At 47.4% G+C, this 21,387-nt stretch overlaps 1 protein-coding gene across 4 annotated transcripts in view; it reads right to left on the bottom strand.

The window, feature by feature from the left end:
* ARHGAP29 (Rho GTPase activating protein 29) overlaps positions 1-21,387 on the bottom strand; it is a 76,493-nt gene that overhangs the window by 9,619 nt on the left and 45,487 nt on the right. For 2 of the 4 annotated variants that reach the window (XM_068166294.1, XM_068166295.1), the window contains exons 4-19: positions 18,235-18,331; positions 17,803-17,875; positions 13,435-13,495; positions 12,853-12,990; positions 12,538-12,602; positions 11,956-12,066; positions 11,747-11,827; positions 10,608-10,796; positions 10,232-10,369; positions 8,779-8,969; positions 5,273-5,439; positions 4,616-4,744; positions 4,351-4,449; positions 2,751-2,914; positions 1,582-1,770; positions 1,304-1,441 (exon numbers count right to left, since the gene is read on the bottom strand). In XM_068166294.1, coding sequence (XP_068022395.1) covers positions 1,304-1,441; positions 1,582-1,770; positions 2,751-2,914; positions 4,351-4,449; positions 4,616-4,744; positions 5,273-5,439; positions 8,779-8,969; positions 10,232-10,369; positions 10,608-10,796; positions 11,747-11,827; positions 11,956-12,066; positions 12,538-12,602; positions 12,853-12,990; positions 13,435-13,495; positions 17,803-17,875; positions 18,235-18,331 — 2,030 coding nt within the window. Of the gene's footprint in view, positions 1-1,303; positions 1,442-1,581; positions 1,771-2,750; positions 2,915-4,350; positions 4,450-4,615; positions 4,745-5,272; positions 5,440-8,778; positions 8,970-10,231; positions 10,370-10,607; positions 10,797-11,746; positions 11,828-11,955; positions 12,067-12,537; positions 12,603-12,852; positions 12,991-13,434; positions 13,496-17,802; positions 17,876-18,234; positions 18,332-20,293; positions 20,625-21,387 lie in introns of those variants that run through there. The other 2 variants (XM_068166297.1, XM_068166296.1) reach the window with 2 other exon arrangements.

Genomic DNA, 21,387 nt, shown 5'->3' with positions numbered 1-21,387 from the left:
CTAAATCATGCACCCTCAGCAGGTTTGCTGATGACACCAAGCTGTATCAGCATCAGCAGATACACTGGAGGGAAGGGAGGCCATCCAGAGGGACCTGGACAGGCTGGAGAGGTGGGCACAAGCCAACCTCATGAGGTTCAACAAGACCAAGGGCAGGGTGCTGCATCTGGGTCAAGGCAACCCCAGGCACAAATCCAGGCTGGGCAGTGACTGGCTGGAAAGCAGCCCTGAGGAGAGAGACTTGGGGGTGCTGGGGAAGGAGAAGCTCAACATGAGCTCTCAGTGTGCACTTGCAGCCCAGAAAGCCAATCAGATCCTGGGGTGCATCAGGAGAAGTGTGGCCAGCAGGGCAAGGGAGGTGATTCTCCCCCTCTGCTCAGCTCTGGGGAGACCCCACCTGGAGTACTGCCTATGACAAGAGGAGCCCCTATGACAAGAGGGATCTGGAGGGGCTGGAAGGTGTCCAGAGAAGGGCCACAAGGATGGTCAGAGGGCTGGAGCACCTCTGCTATGAGGACAGACTGAAGGAGTTGGGGCTGTTCAGTCTGGAGAAGAGAAGGCTCCCAGGTGACCTCATTGTGGTCTTCCAGTATCTGAAAGGGGCTACAGGAAGGCTGGGGAGGGAGTGCTCAGGATCTCAGGTAGTGCTAGGAGTAGGGGGAATGGAATGAAGCTGGAGGTGGGGAGATTCAGGCTGGAGGTGAGGAGGAAGCTCTTCCCCATGAGAGTGGTGAAGCCCTGGAATGGGTTGTGCAGGGAGGTGGTTGGGGTGCCGTCCCTGGAGGTGTTTAAGCCCAGGCTGGCTGAGGTTCTGTCCAGGCTGATCTAGTGTGGGGTGTCCCTGCCCATGGCAGGGGGGTTGGAACTTGATGATCCTTGTGGTCCCTTCCAACCCTGACTGATGTTATGATACTATTCTATGACAATGAACACAACACCCTGACCACTGTGAGTGTTTCCTGGAATCCCTGTCAGCAGCATGAACAGCAACTTGTTGGCAGCTGTGTGGGACGGCAGGAATGTGGAAATATCTTCAACAAGCAGCCAGCAGCCAAAAAGGTTTTACAAATGAAATCTCCACTACAACATGAGCTTGCTGTAGTGCCTAGCACTAACATCTGAAGAGGCACTGGGCCCCTGGTGAATACAGCTTATCACACAATGTAAAAGAAGCCTACTGCTGGGACACGAGGCACTCGTTTTATCTCCTGCTGTAGAAAAGGACTTTCTCCCCACCCCCCTTATGCACTGAAGAAAGATACTGCATGGCTTTGGTTTTCCATTCCACCTGTTGAGTACATACCTGGCGGAGATACAGCTTGAGAACATTGCTGATGTCGTGTGCATAGAGTTCAGAGAGCTCAACCAAATCCTTCCCATTTTCAAAAGCCTGGCACAGCTTCTCGACTCTTGATTTGGCTCCGTTCACACGGTAGATGCCCTGAAATTGAGACCAGCACAACCCTGCTTTGAAAGACGAGCCCAGAAGAGATGCTCCCAACTGTACAGCTGGCACCTGCAGTGGTTTAGCTTTGACTGAGACAGTTCACCCTCAGGACTGACCAAGAAACGGGACTGTACCTTGACATTCAGCGCTCTGCTCTCGATCTCCGCCGTGCACTTTTTGACGATGAAAGGAATGCCGTCGGGAATATTTTTAGCAGCTTGGGCAAATTCCACTCCAAACAAGTGAAGCCTTCCATGAAGTTTCTTGTGCCCACATTGAATAGCTAAAGTCTCTAAGCATTTTTTATGGCATGCAAGGGAGCACTACAGGGGAAGGAAAAAACAAGAACACACAACAGCATGGTTTGATACAACCTGGCGGTGCAAAAAGTGCTACTTGGTCACAACAACCCCATGCAGAGCTACAGGCTGGGGTCAGAGTGGCTGGAGAGCTGCCAAACAGAGAAGGACCTGGGGGTGCTGTTGGACAGCTGGCTGAACATGAGCCAGCAGTGTGCCCAGGTGGCCAAGAAGGCCAATGGCATCCTGGCCTGCATCAAGAATAGTGTGGCCAGCAGGAGCAGGGAAATCACTCTCCCCCTGTACTCAGCACTGGTTAGGCCACACCTTGAGTCCTGTGTCCAGTTCTGGGCCTCTCAGTTTAGGAAGGTCATTGAGAGACTTGAAGGTGTCCAGAGAAGGGCAACAAGGCTGGGGAGAGGCCTTGAGCACAGCCCTGTGAGGAGAGGCTGAGGGAGCTGGGGTTGCTTAGCCTGGAGAAGAGGAGGCTCAGGGGTCATCTCATTGCCCTCTACAACTACCTGAAAGGTGGTTGTAGCCAGGTGGGGGTTGGTCTCTTCTCCCAGCACCAGAACAAGAGGACACAGTCTCAAGCTGTGCCAGGGGAGGTTTAGGCTGGAGATGAGGAGAAAGTTCTTCACTGAGAGAGTTGTTAGCCATTGGAATGTGCTGCCCAGGGAGGTGGCGGAGTCCCCATCCCCAGAGGTGTTCAAGAGAGGATTGGACGTGGCACTTGGTGCCATGGTCTAATAGTCATGAGGTGTTGGGTGACAGGTTGGACTTGATGACCTTTGAGGTCTTTTCCAACCTTATTGATTCCATGACACTATGCTGTTGGTGCCCCGCTGTGTGAGCACACAGATGTGTCCATCGTGCTTTTGCTCCGAGTGTACAACTCTACAAGCCACAAAGTCTGTACTTTTTACACAGAAAAGCTGCACAAGTTTCCTCCTTCCTGCCTTTACAGACTCCCAGGCAGTCATTTGAACTGTTTTTCCACTTACCTCCTCACACTCAGCTCCGTGAAACACCACCAAGCTGTCACACTCTCTGCATTTCGACGGAGCTCTCAGCTTCCGCAGCTTGTGTGTTTGTGCTGCTTTGGACATATTAGCATTTCTAAAAGGTCCTGGAGAATTTGCAGTTTCAGATGTCAGATCACTTAAACCTGAAGAGAATTTCTGTTACAGTCATTCTAGCATCTGCTATTAGGATAGGGTATTCATTCTGATTTGTTTAGCAGCATGCTGCAGGACCCAGAATTCTGTAGGCAATAGCAACTACCCAAGCAATCAAAAGCATTCCAACCACACTGGGGCAAAACAATGCAACAGTTTACATTAACAGACACAGCAAACTGTCAAATAATCTCACATACAAGTGGGATAAAAGCACCAGCTTGGCATTTTTCAGCATTTCCTTAATAAGCACATGGAAATATGAGGGCATTTAATCCCAGCCGCCCTGCGGGCAGGCAGCTAGGCACAAAAGCTTCTTTCTGTGCCCTTCCAAACCCTGCGCTGGAGGACGGAAGATGACATTATGGTTCAGCCTGTGGTGTTTCCGAAACGCTTGGCAGCAGGGAAGAATTCACATGCACTCACAGCAGAACCCATAGGAGAATAAAGAATCCCTGATTCTGTCTCCTGTGAAAACACCAAAGCATTTTCCAGAGCATTCCAAGACAGAATAGCAGCTGCTGCCTTTCGTGGCCACTTTTCACCCCCAAGCAACTTACTTAAAATGCTGCCCTTTGTTCTACAGGTAAGCCTAAAGTTAACACACGTAGTTAATTGCCCAGAAAGCCTCTTGAAAGCTCAAGTATTGATTAAACAACAGCACTCTGAGTGGAAGTTTGCATTAAGACATTGCCGTGATTTAAATAGGGGTCTGCAGCAGTGTGAAGTACAGGCTGGCTTCTAGAAGGCAAAGCACACCTTTAGGGAGCAAGGACTACCTGAAGAACTTCCTAGATGCCTTAGTGAGCAAATGCTACAGGTATTTCAGAACTGGTTTGTAAGCTGTGCAGACACTCTGTGGAGCTATGCCTGACAACCCAGCGACTCAGGTTTCAGTACCGGTGGCAACTCTGGCTTCACACAGCCCAGCTTTGAGAATGAGAAATGGGTTGCTCACATCTGAGACAGACATTACCAAACTTGCTTATCCAAGCTGAGAACAGTAAAATCTCAGTCATTACCCTAAACATTGGGATCCACTGTTTTCCTTCCTATTTGCCAGTTACCAAGTCTCTGTTACTGTGCATTTCACTTCAAAGTTTAGAAGTGACCTTGCATACCTCAGTGCCACGTGGCTAATTGTAAACATAAATGTCTGAAGGGAAGGGCTAATGGGATCCCCTTTCTTTAACTCAGGAGGGTGAAGATGATAGAAGATGTTCCAAGGCTGTGCAAGAATAATTCTGCCCAGCTTCATCAAAGTGACCTGAACATCTCCCAGCCTCAAGTGGATGCACACCACAGCAACAAACAACACTGCTGATCAGCACAGGCTCCTCGGCGCACTTTTCTATAGCACATTGGAAAGAAAAGCCTCACTCTACAGCAAAGAGTCTTTTAAGGACATCAGGAATGGAAACATTACCACAGTCTGAAGGAGATGGTGGCTCTCTTTCATCAAGATCATCTGCAGATGACATTGTACCAGTGGAAGGTGTTCGGGGAAGTCGCCTCTTAAAATCCCCTAGCGGATGAGAAAGATTTTCAGGAGGCTGTGAGCATCAGTTCCACCCAGCTGGGTGCCCTCATTACAGTCTCTGTCCAATACTTGCTGAACTAACAATGGTGTCTTGTCAAAGTCACAGTTGAAAGAAGACTTCAAGTTAGTGTGTCAGTGAGAGTAGCTGTACCTGGGCTAGCAGATGGAGAATCCATGGATCTTGACTCGCTGCTTCCTCCTGCGCTTTCAGAGTCGCTGCACATCCCTCCGCTCTGGTTGCCAACCGACCACGATCTGAAGGGTGGTGGCCCTCGCGTTACTTTTGAAAGGAAAACCCACAAGTTCCAGTGGTCAAGGACAAAATTACATTCCACTTAAAGACTGAGATTACATTCCAAGCAGGAGAACATTGCAAGAGTTACACAAACATACAGCATAGTAGGAAAAGAAAAGCAATCACCACATCAGACGTGTAAAAGCTTCGAGGTGGAAGCAAATGGATTTCAGAAGCTGGACAGTCATGCCTCTGAAAAACCTGAGAGCAGTATCTAAAGAAACAGATTTTCAGCTGCTAAAGTGAAATGGTTTAGTACACTCAGCTTGACAGGACTTGCTGTTGGAACTGCATCTGATCTTCTGTGTCAAAGATCTGGGAATGCAGAGAGGCAGCTTTCCATTCATCCCTACCATTGAGCACCTAACTGCTTTTACAGGCTTTGGCTGTAAAATATGTGCTTTAATACCTCCAGTGCTACACTTCTGACAGAGACATCAAGCATCTTCCTTTCCCCCCTCCCTCCCAGTTTTATTTAGCAACCAAACTCCAGATGAAATATAGGAGCATTACCTTGGATATCTGTGCTGCTGGAGGAACTCTTCTCCCCGATGTTTTGTGAACGATGATAAATTGGGCTTCCCACATCATCTAACATCTGAGCGGGAAACTCTCCTGAATACTGAGATAAGTTCCCATGTGATGTATGGACACTGCTGGCTGATTGCTTATTAAAAACCCTTCAGAACAAATAAAGTAAATTGAGAATGAACAAGATAGAATTAAACAAAGAGCCATGTCCTTCCCCCCTCCCCCCCATTAATCCCTGGGCACTAAAGATGCTTCATGTAATTGCTGTTCACGAGCACACCCACTTGACATGTCATTATTAAAGCTCAAACTGTAAAACAATGCTAATAATGAAAAGAAAGATAGCCATTTACTTGCAATTAAATCTGTGCCATTTCCCAGTGCTTCCCTGCCCCCTGCCCAGTAAATCAGCTTTTTGACATCCCTGCAAGGTATCACAGCAAACATCTGTTTGGAAGAGTCCGCCAAACTCATCCAGTCCAACCCTCAACCCAGCACTGCAGGGTCAACACTAAACCATGTCCCTCAGTGCCAGCTCCACAGGCTGCTTAAACACCGCCAGCACTGCCCTGGGCAGCCCATTCCAGTGTTTGAGAACCCTCTCAGGGAAGAAATATTTCCTAGCATCCAGCCTGAACCTCCCCTGCTGCAGCTTGGAACCATTGCCTCTGCTCCTGTCTCTTGCCACCAAAGAGAAGCAGCTGCCCCCTCTTCACTCCAGCCTCCCCAAAGCTGTGGTTATCTAGAGGATCAGGATAATTGAGGTGATACTGCATTCTACTTCCATGCTTTCCCTAAACCAAGTCTCTGCCCAGCCATCAAGGCCATTCACATAAAAGCAATAAAGTCCTGTGCTTTCTTAAAAGCACAGATGATGTTAGAGCAACCAAAGAGCTCACAGTCTCTGCGTTGTGGAAACCTGCTCTCAGAGACACGAAACTGTTCATAGTGATTGATGTAGAGTGCTGAAGCACCCTATGGACAGAGTGGCCTGCTAGCCAAGTTCAGTGGTCAGAAGGCTTTTCCTGAAGGTATCCTTTCCAGCTAAGGACATAAGGACTTCAAAACGTTCAAGCTTGCCTTTGTCCAGGCTACTGTGCCTTACATAAATGCAGACAGAAACAACAGATGTGATTGCTTCAAGCACCTGAACGACCACAGGGCACAAAAGGAGGTGAGGAGGAAGAAAGCAGCCTCCTGTGAATCTGGAGCAGTACAGCTGGGAGAGAACACAACGTCTGACGTTTCACTCCTCAGTGTCTTGGGAGCCACACAGTTAAATCCCTCTACATGAAAATCTGTGAGTAAGGCCTAAAAGTCGGTCTTAAAAGGCAGGAAATTCACAGACAAGCACTCAGAATCTCAGCTTTAACTTTGGATTTCCTGGCTTTTGTTGGCAGGAGTCTGACTCAAGCCCTGGGGTTTTGTATTGCGTTTCCTTTTGAAAGATGACAAGGGATGACGAGGAGGCTTTCCTGTAGAACCATGAAGCACAGGGATTGGAATGGATACTCCGGGGCTCTAGTGCCAAGATGAACATTTCACAACGAGTTCAAGGTGGGAAAGCATTTGGCACACTGACTCCAGGGGCTGTCTTTGACTTTACTTCCACATGAGCTGGATCTTTCAGAGGGAAACAGTAAACCCTGTCATTTCAACACAGGCTGGGAAAAACAAAGCAAGAAGCCATTGTGACAGAGCTGGCCTTGGCTAAGTCTAACTTCTCTGCTCCTTTCTCTTGTCCCTTTTGGACAGGAGGGGTAAGGGAAAGGCAGTGGGGGGAGGAGTATCTGAAGGGGGCCTACAGGAAGGCTGGGGAGGGACTTCTCAGGATCTCAGGTAGTGATAGGACTAGGGGGGATGGAATGAAGCTGGAGGTGGGGAGATTCAGGCTGGAGGTGAGGAGGAAGTTCTTCCCCATGAGAGTGGTGGAGCCCTGGAATGGGTTGTCCAGGGAGGTGTCCTGTCACTGAAGGTGTTTAAGGCCAGGCTGGATGAGGCTCTGGGCAGCCTGATCTAGTGTGGGGTATCCCTGCCCATGGCAGGGGGGTTGGAAATGGATGATCCTTGTGGTCCCTTCCAACCCTGACTGATACTATGATACTAGGAGCTAGTAGCTTCCCCTGGTCCCTGGCCAGGGGGATCCTTGTGCTGTTCATTAATTGTGACTATCTGTAAATACTGTATGTTCTGTACATATTCATTGCATTCCATCGTAGAGTGTAGATTTTGCTGGTAAATACAGCTTCATTTGTTTCTAACTGAGTTGGGTCTGGCAAAAGTTAATGCTGGGGGGAAATGTCAGCCCACCACAGGGCCCTCTGTGAGTCATCTATCACAAGGTGGAAATCAAGAAACACTTTCTGCCAAAAGGTGGTGAGAAGTATCACAGTATCACTAAGGTTGGAAGAGACCTCAAAGATCATTGAGTCCAATCTGTCACCACAGGCCTCATGACTAGACCATGGCACCAAGTGCCACATCCAATCCCCTCTTGAGCACCTCCAGGGATGGGGACTCCACCACCTCCCTGGGCAGCACATCCCAATGGCGAATGACTCTCTCAGTGAAGAACTTTCTCCTCACCTCCAGCCTAAACCTCCCCTGGCACAGCTTGAGACTGTGTCCCCTTGTTCCAGTGCTGGTTGCTAGAGAGACGAGACCAACCCCTTCCTGGCTACAACCACCTTTCAGGTAGTTGTAGAGAGCAATGAGGTGACCCCTGAGCCTCCTCTTCTCCAGGCTAAACAATGCCAGCTCCCTCAGCCTCTCCTCATAGAGCCTGTGCTCAAGGCCTCTCCCCAGCCTTGTTGCCCTTCTCTGAAGGGCATACACTATGAATAGAATAAACCAGGTTGGAAGAGACCTTCAAGATCATCGCGTCCAACCTATCATCCAACACCACCTAATCAACTAACCCATGTAACCAAGCACCCTGTCAAGTCTCCTCCTGAACACCTCCAGTGACGGCGACTCCACCACCTCCCCGGGCAGCCCATTCCAATGGGCAATCACTCTCTCTGTGTAAAACTTCCTCCTGACCTCCAGCCTGAACTTCCCCTGGCGCAGCCTGAGACTGTGTCCTCTTGTTCTTGTGCTGGCTGAAGACCAGTACTGCAGCAGCAAGGTCTGCAGGAGAGGAAAATGACCTCCTGGGACTGTCTAAAGCGATGATCAACTACTGCTGCCACGCCACAACACAGAACGTGAAACGCACGTTAAGCAGTATCTGCGTGGAGACGGCAAGCGGCCGGCCCTTGCACAAGGCTTCAGCAAGCCACACACACAAAATGACATCCTACCTCAGAATTTAGTATCAGGTTCTGATGGCAACACTATGCATAATCAACCAAAAGATGAGTCAAAAGAAAGAGAGAATGGTAAAGGACTGGGATTTAGTTCCTTCAGAAGCGTGGGCTTACCGTCAGAGATGTGTACCTAGCATTACATTCTAAAACAAGCACACAAGCCTACAGTTTGGGACTCACCCATCAGCACGGGAACTGTGGGTTTCAAAAGAACCTGATTCAATAGGAACACCTTCCTTGGGCAAGTTTTTCACAAATTCTGAATACTGCTGGCCAGGGTCATAGAGTTTGGCACTCTCGCAGAGAGACTGGCAGTTAACAGGCAGGGAGACAACCTGAGCGTGCTGCAGCTGAAACAGGTTAACTGTTGCCTGGTGGAAGGAAAAACAACACATTATTTGTAGATAATTTACTAGGTATTTCACTTGGACTTTGCACGGCCCTAATCAATATCCCCAACAGAAAGCTACTTAAAAAACAAACCAAAACCAAACCAAACCACCAACAGTTCTAGAAAAGAGGAGTGACATTTGTAGGGATAGACTTTGGGCAAGGTTCCTGAAAGCCAGCTGGCAAAACTCCATCTGTAATGAAGATGCTGACAGTCTTCTCCTCTCTCTATTCTTGAATTCTCCAGGTAGCAAAGGCAGTTCCAAAGGCTTCCCACTTTGGGTTGACCAAGCTCATCAGCAATCATGCTACCACAAAGGCATTTATCATGCTTGGGAGAAACATTTAGTCACTGCTACAGCAATGAAGTAATTGGAGTTAAAACTCACATGAGCCCCACATGACCTTGAGACAAACCTCCTTGTCCCAGTGGAATGTTTTCTTTGTTAAATTACCCAAAAATCCTGAAATATTTTTATCACAAGACATGCACCAGGGAAGGGGACACTGCCTGGCTGCTGCCTCAGCTGGGGGGCTGCAAAGTAGTTTGCAATTCAGATGATACGTGAACTGACAAGTTTGTCTAAGCTTTCTGCCACTCTTGGTCTTATGGGTTGTTTCTTGGGTTGCATGAGGAGGGGCTGTGTGTTTGGGGGTTTGTTTAACTTTCCTTCCCCAGCATGAAATCATCTGTCTCATCAGAGAAAAATACACATCCATGGGCAGGATGCACTCAAAGGTGTTTCCCAAAAGCTTGTGTAAATAGAGTTCTGACAACCTTCAGCTTATTCAGGTGCATTAATGCATCAGCTGCAGCAGATCCTGCAGAAACCCAGACTGCCACCCGGATCAGCAGGCTCCGAGCCGGAGCCGAACCTTTGTGCTAATGCACTACAGGAAACGACAAGAACGAGAGCTGTGCTCCTCGGTGGTAGGGCTTGCACCAATATTCTTAGAGAGACCTTACAAGAATTGTGTAGTCAGGGTGTTTTGCAAGGCAACAGCTCATTGAAAACACCAAACCCACTCGAGATGGACAACATCCTCCCCCTTTGTAAGGGAACTCCAAAGAGGAGAACACCACCACAAACATGACAAGTTTTCCTTCTTTTTTCTACTGGCTGTACTTCTGCCCTTTGAAAAACTCTCTATTTTAAGCAGTTAACACTGCAGATGGGACTTGCTCTTAGCCTTAAAAACATTCACAGATCTGTGCCAAACGCCTTATCAAAAGCATGCTTACAGCTTTAAGAGTATCATCACACTGGTAAATGAGCTTCCGAAGCTGCGTTAAGACATCGCTTTTAAAGCTTTCCAAGTAATTCCTTTTTTCTTCAACCTCTGCCATGCTTGCTTTATAGTGTTCATTGGCCTCTTCAGCCTGGAGAAAACACAAGTATAAACCACTGACAGACTACAAGCCTTGTAAGGTACAGGAAAGAAACCACACCAGACGCTTGCAATTGAAGAGCCTAGTTTAGAAGGCAAGCCTGAGAGAGGACAGCGCGATTCAAGTCAAGAATTACGAGGGGAACGCTTGCTCAACTGCCCCTGTTGGGAAAGCCTGAGTAAAACCAGGGCAGGTTGAACTTGAAAAGCAAAGGTGGAAAAACTCTTACTTTTTGAAGAGCTTCCTCTTCTAGCCTTCGTTTTTTCTCCAGCTGCTTGCTGAAGTCTTTCACGAAGCTCCCACTGGAGCTAAGATGCTCCTCCTCCGCACGGGCAGTGCAGGATTTTGCCTTTTCATACTCATCTTGACGCTGTGCGTACAGCAACTTGGCTTTCCTCAGAGCAGCTTCCAGCTCTTGCTGCAGAATGCCACAAAAGGGAAAAAAAAAAGCAGAAGAATTGACCATTTTAAGCCTCCAGGCACTTAGTGTGATGTTTATAGACCTGTTGTGCACAGGTCTGTAGACTTCAGTCCAAAACACACAGTCACAGAAAACCTCTTACAACTACAATTACATCACAAAATACACAGTTACACACTGCATCCAGCCAGGCAGAGAGGGAGCTGGGGTAGTGGTTGATAGTAGGCTGAACATGAGCCAGCAGTGTGCCCAGGCAGCCAAGGGGGCCAATGGCATCCTGGCCTGTGTCAGGAACAGTGTGGCCAGCAGGAGCAGGGAGGTCATTCTGCCCCTGTACACTGCACTGGTTAGGCCACACCTTGAGTCCTGTGCCCAGTTCTGGGCCCCTCAGTTTAGGAAGGAGGTTGACTTGCTGGAAGGTGTCCAGAGAAGGGCAACAAAGTTGGTGAGGGGTCTGGAGCACAGCCCTGTGAGGAGAGGCTGAGGGAGCTAGGGTTGTTGGAAAAGAGGAGGCTCAGGGGAGACCTTCTTGCTCTCTACAACTACCTGAAGGGAGGTTGTAGACAGGCAGAGGTTGGTCTCTTCTCCCAGGCAGCCAGCACCAGAACAAGAGGACACAGTCTCAGGCTGTGCCAGGGGAGGTTTAGGCTGGAGGTTAGGAAGAAGTTCTACACAGAGAGAGTGATTGCCCATTGGAATGTACTGCCTGGGGAGGTGGTGGAGTCCCCATCCCTGGAGGTGTTCAGGAGGAGACTTGATGGGGTGCTTGGTGCCATGGGTTAGTTGTTTAGGTGGTGTTGGATTGGTTGATAGGTTGGACTTGATGATCTTGAAGGTCTCGTCCAGTCCAGTCCAGACAAGTCTAGGGCCCAACAGCCTAATTGGAAAGTTTCATCCCCTGGAAAGATTTCAGATTGAACCCCTGCAGGTGTGAGAGAAATACCAACCATCTTTTTCTGTTCTCGCTGCCAGAGCTCCTTGATGTCTTTCCTCTGTCTATCCAACTCGTTTTTCCTCCCGAGAATGGGCTAGATGGGAAACAATAATGGAGTATGTAAAAGGCTTCTAGGCTGCAAGGTCTTCTCAGTACTCTGTGGTGCTACAAAACTCTTTAAAAACAATCCTGAACTACCTTGCTCTTTTCCTTCAAGCTTACCTGCACAAACTTGTTAGCCTGGAGAGCAGAGGCTGTTTGCTGCCAGAGGTGATTGTTCTCAATGTCATTTTGAAAAGCAGTCACAAATATGGATTGGAAGGGCATATAATCCTGAAGGCACACAGAACAAAACACTTAGATTCTAGGCAAGGTAGAGGGATACTGACACTCTACATGCCTGCAGAACTGAAGGAGATTAAACTCAGTAAGGTGTTTAAAGGTGTGTGGAAGTCAGGGTTCAGTAGGAAGGTAGGAAACTCCTGATTTCTCAGCTGTGTTTCGCTTCACCAGGGGAAACACTCTGAAAGAGGGGCCTGCAAGTTCAAATCAGAGAGCACTACAGAGAAGTGCACTGTGTCAACTGGAAAGCTATTCAACAAATACACAAAAATCAGTTCTCTGCATTTCCCTAGGAGATGGGAAGACAAAGTGCAGCAGGTCATCTAAGCAGGGATTTACAGTACAGATCAATTCTGTCTCCACTTTAAAATCCACTGCTCAGCACGGCCATGGTGTCGTGCACTGGAAGCCTTGCCCAGAAGCATTTAAATCTTGAGTCTGAAGTCCCCAAGGTGTACTGACCTGGTGTCCAACAACAGCTTTAGCAGTTTCAGCCATTTTTGCTAAGTTTTTAGCACACTCCACTTCTGCAAAAACAAAATCCAGTTACTGACAATTGTACCACATGCCCTATGCTCCTCACGTTCTGCCTCTGACAGACAGGCTCCAGAGGACCACCTCTGCTTTCTCACAGACCTTTAACGACAGTTCTGCTCGCGGCAACTAACAGCTACTCATTTACAAGTCACATTATTGAGAGTCTGCAGCACAGAGGCTTGACAACAGATTTGATGTCTTTATGACAAAGCTGATTAAATGCCAGAAAGAGCCACTCACCCAAGCTAAGCTTTTTATCTACCCATGCAACTACATCCTTGGTGTACTTCGACCATGCTTTCGCATAGGACAGAGCCGTTTCGATTCCACTGTCGTTTCTTAGGAGCATGCTATCGACCTCCTCTGCTCGAAGATGCCCTGAGAATAAAGCATGGAAGACAACAAAGGGAGCTGTAGAAGTGACCACACACCGAGAGCAAAGCCAGGATTAGCCAACTGCCTACGCTTAAGCAGCTCTGGTCTTGAGCTGGTCTTTAATGCCAGTTGACCCTAAACAGGACCGACAGAGTGCTCAGAACAAATCAAAGGGTCACTGTATTTCATCTGGAATAGTCACATGGTCAGCATAACTTTCTGAAAGAAAGTGACCCAACCAAGCACCAATCATATGGTGATGTGCTTCAGGCCTTGGTTCTTCCCCTATCCTCCAACCTGGTAATACCAATGCTCCTTCCTTTTCCACAGTGACACTTTAAGTGGCAGTAGAGGAGTCAAAGTGACCAAGAACTTCCTTATAACCATTTTAGAAGATGAAAATAAAGATACAGAAGAGTGCTCATTAACAGGAAACAAATTGCCTACCTTGAATGTAATCCCTTTCATGCAGTGAACCCCCAGACTCCACAGAGAGATTTTCAAAAGACTGGCATAAGAAAAACAAAGCCTTCAGTTAGCAAATGCTGTGATGAAAGAGCTGAACAGGCAGCAGATTTGCTGAACAGTTTTCCTTAGATCCCTACCTAGCTTTTAAAAAGCATTCACACAGACCTTGGGTCACCTAAGACACCATTCTACAAGCCATTAGAACCCTGTATTGCTTCCTCCAGGGAATAAAGTCATTATTTCTCCTAAATTACTCACAGGTGAGCACTGTAGGCACAAGAGCTGTCCAGTAACACTTGGTAAAGAGGCCATGACCATCAGTGGCACCTGAATACATTTAATCCAATGACAAAAAGAATTTACCACAGGATTTGATCCCTGCTTCTGTCCCATGCTGCATTTTAGAATGGAATAAACCAGGTTGGGAGAGACCTTCAAGATCATCACGTCCAACCTATCATCCAACACCATCTAATCAACTAAACCATGCAACCAATTTTGCTACCCTTCCAATTGTGCAAACCAAACTGTTTGTGGGACCGTGCTGCAAGCCAGGCTGCTGAATGAATTTAAATTCTCAAGCTGTGCCAGGGGAAGTTTAGGCTGGAGGTGAGGAAAAAGTTCTTGCCAGAGAGAGTGGTTTGCCATTGGAATGTGCTGCCCAGGGAGGTGGTGGAGTCACCATCCCTGGAGGTGTTCAAGAGGGGACTGGATGTGGCACTTGGTGCCATGGTTTGGTCATGAGGTCTGTGGTGACAGGTTGGACTCGATGATCCTCGAGGTCTCTTCCAACCTTGGTGATTCTGTGAATAAGAATTTTACCTTGTAACCATCACAGAACCATAGAATCAGTCAGGGTTGGAAGGGACCACAAGGATCATCTAGTTCCAACCCCCCTGCCATGGGCAGGGACACCCCACACTAGATCAGCCTGGCCAGAGCCTCATCCAGCCTGGGTTTAAACACCTCCAGGGACAGGGCCTCAACCACCTCCCTGGACAACCCATTCCAGGGCTTCACCACTCTCATGGTGAAGAACTTCCCCTCTTAAAACAAAAAGAGAACACAACCCCACACAATTTCACATTAACAAACTACTCTTGAAACCTCTGAAGCAGCAAGCAGGGGAAAGGCAGACTGAGCAATACCTGCAAAGCAGCCTGCAGCTTTACAAGAGCAGCTTGTTTCCATTTCAGACTCTGGGGCTGGTTTATTTTCAGACTTAATGCTAAAATGGGGCACAGTAACAATGATGCAAATAGTTCTTGCTTTGTCTGGTTGCTGGGATTTGTGTGTGTGTGTGTGTGCAGGAGGGGTGGCTGTTGTGCTGAGGTTTTTCTCTTGTTGCTTGCTTGTGAGGTTATTTTTTGTTTGGGTTTTGCCTCTTACAAATGTAAATGGGCACTGATGATACACCCCCCAAGCCCCTCAAACATTGTTTGCTTCACAGCAAAACCAGCTTGTCCACACACAGAAACATGCAAGGCAGTAATGATCAATCAAATTGAACAGACCCAAGCTGCAATCTGAAGAAGATCTTAGTTCCAAAGCCATCCACCAACCAAACAGTAAATACAATGACCTGATTTAGAGACAGATCAATATTCAGTTGCACTCAGATAACATCCCTACATGTAGTTCTGATTTGGGTATAAACTATCACTGACTTCAAGATGACTTTCAAGTGGCATACAGAGTTCCTTAGGAAGAACAAAGATGAGGAGAAAAAAGCCCTCCATACTTACACTAATTCAGGAGGCACTTATAAGTTCTGCTCCTAAAAACTATGTCCCATTGTGCAAGAGCCAAGTGATTTGAGTCCTGAGAGCTGATTGCTCCTTTCCAGTAATTTAGGCATAGTGCCTAGCTAGGGCAGCTGATCAATGCTCATTCATCCATCCCTCCCCCATTGCAAACATGCAATAGCATGTTTTGCAGGCAAACACATGGACAACTACTTTCACTTATGTCCTACAACTTCATATCAGAACCTCACCTCTAGAGATTGCCCCCTCCAGCATCCAGTGAGCCTGGAAACCTTAGAGAGCCTGAATTTGAGACAGGATTCATTTCTCAGCTTCCACCAGTCTCTTCTGCCTTTTTACCCCAATTACCCCAGAACTCCCATCCTGATAGAGGCAAATCCCTGAGTGTTTTCTCTCTCTCATTCATTATGCTCTCAGATGCCCATAGCATTGAGTATTATTCAAATGGTTTGGGTAATGAAAGGCAAGCCACATCTGTCTCGTCTTTCCCAATGGATTCTGGAGCTATTCTGGTTTTAATTAAGAAATAGCTTTGCTTCCACCTTGTACTTCTGGTTTTGCTGCAAAGACTGAACTAAGAGCTAAGAGGGAGTAGACACATCAGCAGACATCAGTAGACATCATTTAACTTAAGCTTCCAAGTGGAATGTCTGAACTGAAGAACGTAGACTCCCCTGCAGCCAAGAGAAGCATGATCAGCTCTCCACCCTATCACCTTAAAGCAATCCTTAACATCTTAGTTAGGGAGCTCCCTAATTGAACAAACAATTCAAAAGTATTCCCTTGATTAACCCTCAAAGCATTTACATCCTAAATTCTACCAAGATGTTATGCTCTAATCTTTGTCAGATCCAGCTAGCTGCTATGCTCAAGCACTCAACCTACACATCTCGTAGAAATTAAAGGCTAACACAGCTACTTAAATATTTTGTATTACTTAGACTCCTCTTAGCACCTGCTGGCCCTGATTGGCCTCCAAACTGCTCTCTGCAAACTCAAGTGAAATGCTTCATGTTAGATGTGTATTTACTTGCCTGAATGAAAAGGCAGTGATATTTAAGACAGAACATAGAATAGACCAGGTTGGAAGAGACCTTCAAGATCATCACATCCAACCTATCAACCAATCCAACACCACCTAAACAACTAACCCATGGCACCAAGCACCCCATCAAGTCTCCTCCTGAACACCTCCAGGGATGGGGACTCCACCACCTCCCCAGGCAGCACATTCCAATGGGCAATCACTCTCTCTGTGTAGAACTTCTTCCTCACCTCCAGCCTGAACCTCCCCTGGCACAGCCTGAGACTGTGTCCTCTTGTTCTGGTGCTGGCTGCCTGGGAGAAGAAACCAACCTCTGCCTGTCTACAACCTCCCTTCAGGTAGTTGTAGAGAGCAGGAAGGTCTCCCCTGAGCCTCCTCTTCTCCAGGCTAAGCAACCCCAGCTCCCTCAGCCTCTCCTCACAGGGCTGTGCTCCAAACCCCTCCCCAGCTTTGTTGCCCTTCTCTGGACACCTTCCAGCAACTCAACCTCTTTCCTAAACTGAGGGGCCCAGAACTGGACACAGGACTCAAGGTGTGGCCTAACCAGTGCTGAGCACAGGGGCAGAATGACCTCCCTGCTCCTGCTGGCCACACTATTTCTGATGCAGGCCAGGATGCCATTGGCCCTCTTGGCCACCTGGGCACACTGCTAAAGATTTTAAACCTCCACAACCAAAAAGCTTTAACCTTGTTACAGCTCAGTGTATCAAGCACAGCAGTTACCAGCTGCACTTTCCTTCCAAGTAGCAGCTTCTAATTTGATTTTACTGGGAATTTGCTAGCGAGCATTCCCCATCTCACCTTCAGAGTTTTAAGAGGGGTTTAACACAATAGTGTTTTTCTTTGCCTATATGTTGACAATACTATTGCAGTTCTCTTAGTGAACTGCTGTAGAAATAGAATAGAATTAACCAGGTTGGAAAAGACCTTTGAGATCATCAAGTCCAACCTATCACCCAACACCATCTGATCAACTAAACCATGGCACCAAGCGCCCCATCCAGTCTCTTCCTAAACACTTCCAGTGATGGTGACTGCACCACCTTCCTGGGCAGCACATTTCAATGGCCAATCTCTCTTTCTATGCTACAGCACAACCTGAGCTCTGGAAGAAGAAATAGTTTTGTGATGAACATCCATCTATAGAAGCCAAAAAGAAGTCATTAACCCTTTAGCTTCTAGGTCTACCAGGTCTGTTCTAACTACTCCAGCTTGCAAATCCTTCAACTATTTCACTTTTAAGTATTTACTCTTTTTCAGCTTTTCCATCTAAGCAATTAAAAAGCCTCTCAAGTACAACTACAGCGGGTCAGGAAGTGCCTATCTGAGCGCTGGTCTTGCTGAATCATCGCTGCCATTTACAACTGAGGATACTCTCAGGTATCTGAAACTCGGCAAGCCTCGTTGTCACAGGGTTAAGTCTTTTTAACGCTCAACAGACCACAAGTGGCCCAGCTCTGTGATGTACAGTTCCAGTGGAAATGAAAACCTTCAAAAGCTAACATTCCAGGCTGCAAGAGAACACGTTTAGCCTACCCGACTCCTCCGAGATCCAGGAAGCCCCAGTGACGAGCCATTGTCTACATCTCCCATAAGGAAGTCTGAAACACTGCCAGAAAAACAAAGAAGTGTGTTATTTCATTGCTTTACCTCACCAAGCAGCTTCAGAACTTTGAGAGCAGAAATTCAGACAGTGCTTCTAAGAGGCTTTAGAAACTCTGCAAACCCTTTTTGGAGTTGGTCTTAGACTCCCTGCCGTCCCTACACCCCCAGCATTTTCTTTGTCAGGATGACCAAACAAGGCGACCACCCTGACAAAGCGGTGCGGCTGCCCTGGATGTGCTTCCTTTAGATGAGTTTATCAGCTAACATCAGCCCAAAAGAAAACTGAAGCTCCTCTTGTTATTGTTTAGCCCTGATGTTAGCTCCTACCAGCTCTTTGAATGCTCCTCCTGGATTCCAACTCACATGTTTCCAAAGGTGAATGCCAAAGTTTCAATAGAAGAAAACACTTCACTGAAGAGTTCTCTCTTGTTCTCTTCGTTAACTTCTTTGAAGTTCACCGCTTCAGGAAAAAAAAGCAACAGAAAGGGTGAAAGGTGAGACCAAGCAAGTTTACTGGGCCTAAAGACAAACCTGAACACACAACATTTCCTACAGAAACAGTGCACTTCTCCAAAGCATCGAAAAAAATACCCCACAGAACAGTTTTAGAGGACATTACTAAGGCTGCAGACACGAAAGCAAGAAATGAGCACAATGAATGCTTCCCACAGAGACTTTTTCACTTCCTACATCTTCCTAGTTAAGAAGCAGCTGTATGTGGGAACATGATGGCAGGGTGAGAGGAAGAGGAAAACAGTCATTTAATCAGTGAGAATCCAAATCACACAGCAGCAGCAACACCACAAAGCAGCTCACAACTGTTTCTCTTCTGGGCAGAAGCTTCAGAATTCAGAACAGATCACAGGGTGTGAGGAAGGGATCTCTGGAGATCTTTAAGTCCAATCCCCCTGCCAGAGCAGGAGCAGTGGTTTATGGAAGTGCTTCCCCCGCCAAACTGCACCATGGTGCGCAATCCCACGTCTCCATCCAGAACACGGGAGCTGTGTCTTGAGGTTAGACAAACAAAGCTATCAAAGGTAGCAGCCATTGCAAAACCCTTTAATTATTAGCTCCACAGTCTAGCAAAAGCCCCTTGGCTTTGCTGGTTAAACCTGGGGAATCAGCTTGGCATAACTGTTGCTGCTTCAGAATAGGAAGAGGCGCATTCCTTGACAAGCTAGATGGTTAAAACTGATGGTCAAGATGAATACTTAGTGTGTCAAGAGCAAGCCTTCAACACATTTCCATGCCTAACTGAAATAATGAAACAACAAGGAAGATCCATCCAGAGCTTCTAGTAACAACTACTGGACAAGAGAAAGGGGGGAGAAGGAAGATAAAAAGCACAACCACTTTTGTTTCCAACTGAACTCTTAATGCACGCGCGACTGGGAAACCTTTGGTGAAAGAAGCCACAGGCCCTCCTTGGAGCTGCAGCTGAGCTCTCTGGATGGAAGCTTTCCACACCATGAGTATTTGTTTTCTAAAAGTTTAGGGGTTTTTAAGCAATGCAGCAGTCTAGGTTAGATGGCCAGGCATCTGTTTCAGACACTAGAATGACACACACACAGCTAACCACCCCCTGCTTTGCTTTGCTAAGACCTGCGACCGCGTCACGTTCAGGATCCTCCTTACGCTTCATACACAAACATGGAAATAACGGACTGCTTCAGAAGTAGCCAAAGCAAAAGCACACTCAAATGTTGCCCATCCTACACCCCTGTGCTTAGCAAATTAAAGAAATAGACTTTAAAAGTACTCAAAAACTTCCTGCCAGGTGCCTAAACACTGCTGGGCAACAAAGAAAGTACAGTCGGTCATCTGCCCCCTCAGACTTCCTCTGTGAAAGGAAAAGTTTTTAACCAGTGAACTAACACAGATGAACCCATTGCTCATACTGAGTATGCCAACAGGCCTGAGCAACACTTCTCTCCCATCTGTGTCTATACACCACAGGGCTGCCCCCACAAGAAAAATGTGTGGTCATAAACCTGTAGAGAACAACAAGAAGTTACAGATGACAAAACAGTCAGCAGTTTCTGTTGCCGCAGTGCGCTGCTAAACTAAGGCTTCTTCATCCTTCCACACATCCTAATTACAGCCCAAAAAATGCTTCTGGTACCTGAGTTGAGACTTGGTAAAGCTCCACGGAGGGCATTCATTCGTTAACAGCTTTGCAAACAGCAGTGGAATTTTTTGTATTAGTTTAAATTGATATTGGATGAAAAGCTCAGCTCCCCAGGCAGCACGCTGCTGCTAAGCCTGAGCACTGCATCCCACATCATTAGGCACCAGCAGGGACTGCGGGGCCGACCGATCGCCAGCCCCTAGCGACTGGAAAAATCATTTGACTGCTGGAATGAACGGCACACTGTTCCAGAAAGGAGCCAATAAAACCTCTCTGTACATCCAAAGCACTTACCACTGAAACTTTCACAGATTCATTAGCTGATTCAGTGTCTTCAGAGAAAGAGCCCTTCTCTCCCTTTGCTAACAAGCTGTCAATACAGACAAGCTCTCCCCACAGGATCGCCGCTCCACTTCGCCTTCCTCTTCCGGGAGTTTCATTAAGCTTCACACTTCACCCAACAGAAATCCTTTACTCTCAGGATCCATCACCAAGGCAATATCCAGTCTCAATTTCTGCAGAATGACCACTTCTCCCCCCCAAAAAAAAGGGCTGTCCACAGCCTCGGCAATGCAGCGGCACCCAAGCGGCTTTCTTCTAGCTTACTACCACTGGAACGCTGCTGTACTTAACATCAACTTGAAAGCATGCACGCTCTTTCCCCAGGACATCCTGACTGCACACAATAGCTACTGACAACAATGAACTATAGTAATCTTTCCATGTCTGGAAATGACAGCTAGCTATCTATAGTTCCACAGATTTCAAAGCAAGTATACAACTTCGCAACACTCTTAAGGGAGACTTCAAATACCACATGGACTTTAAACCCCCAGAACCTCATGCCTGGGAGGCAAGCCTGGTTTGCCAGAACGTGTACCTGGATTTCCAAAGCTAGCAAACTTGCCTGCAAACTGAGGTGGCTTTGGCAACCTCAAAATGCCACAACACACTGCAAAGTTTCGCCTCTCGTGTCGCGCCATCAAAAGCTTCCCAAATCTGGGACAGCATAAGCTGGGGAACCAACAACAGCCACAGAGGGTTTGGAAGGCAGAAGACCATAAGCTGAAGCAGCACCTGAGGACACTTCAGCAACCCTTCTGAAACTAGGCAGAGGCAGCTGCCAGCTGTCAAGACCAAACTGCAGCCTGGGCCTTTAAGAGATGATGCTTAGCTCAACCACAGCACACAAACTTCTGCAGTGCTCTTGTCCCCTTCCAAGCAAATCAAGACAGCACAGGAAACCCAGAGGAAACAGCCATGCTGGAGTCTGCAAGAGTTTGTTTGCTTCTTCCTTTGCCCTCCCCCACAGACACATGCAGGACTGGCCACAGCAAAGCTACCTTGCCAGTTGTCTGTAGAGCCTGGATGAGGCTATCTTACACCAG

Source organism: Melanerpes formicivorus, unplaced genomic scaffold (genome assembly GCF_026170545.1).
Source record: "Melanerpes formicivorus ecotype bairdi unplaced genomic scaffold, bMelFor1.0.p_v2 SCAF_99, whole genome shotgun sequence".
Lineage (NCBI taxonomy): Eukaryota > Metazoa > Chordata > Aves > Piciformes > Picidae > Melanerpes > Melanerpes formicivorus.
The sequence above is the reverse complement of the archived record's forward strand: the minus strand, read 5'-3'. Positions and strand labels throughout refer to the sequence as shown.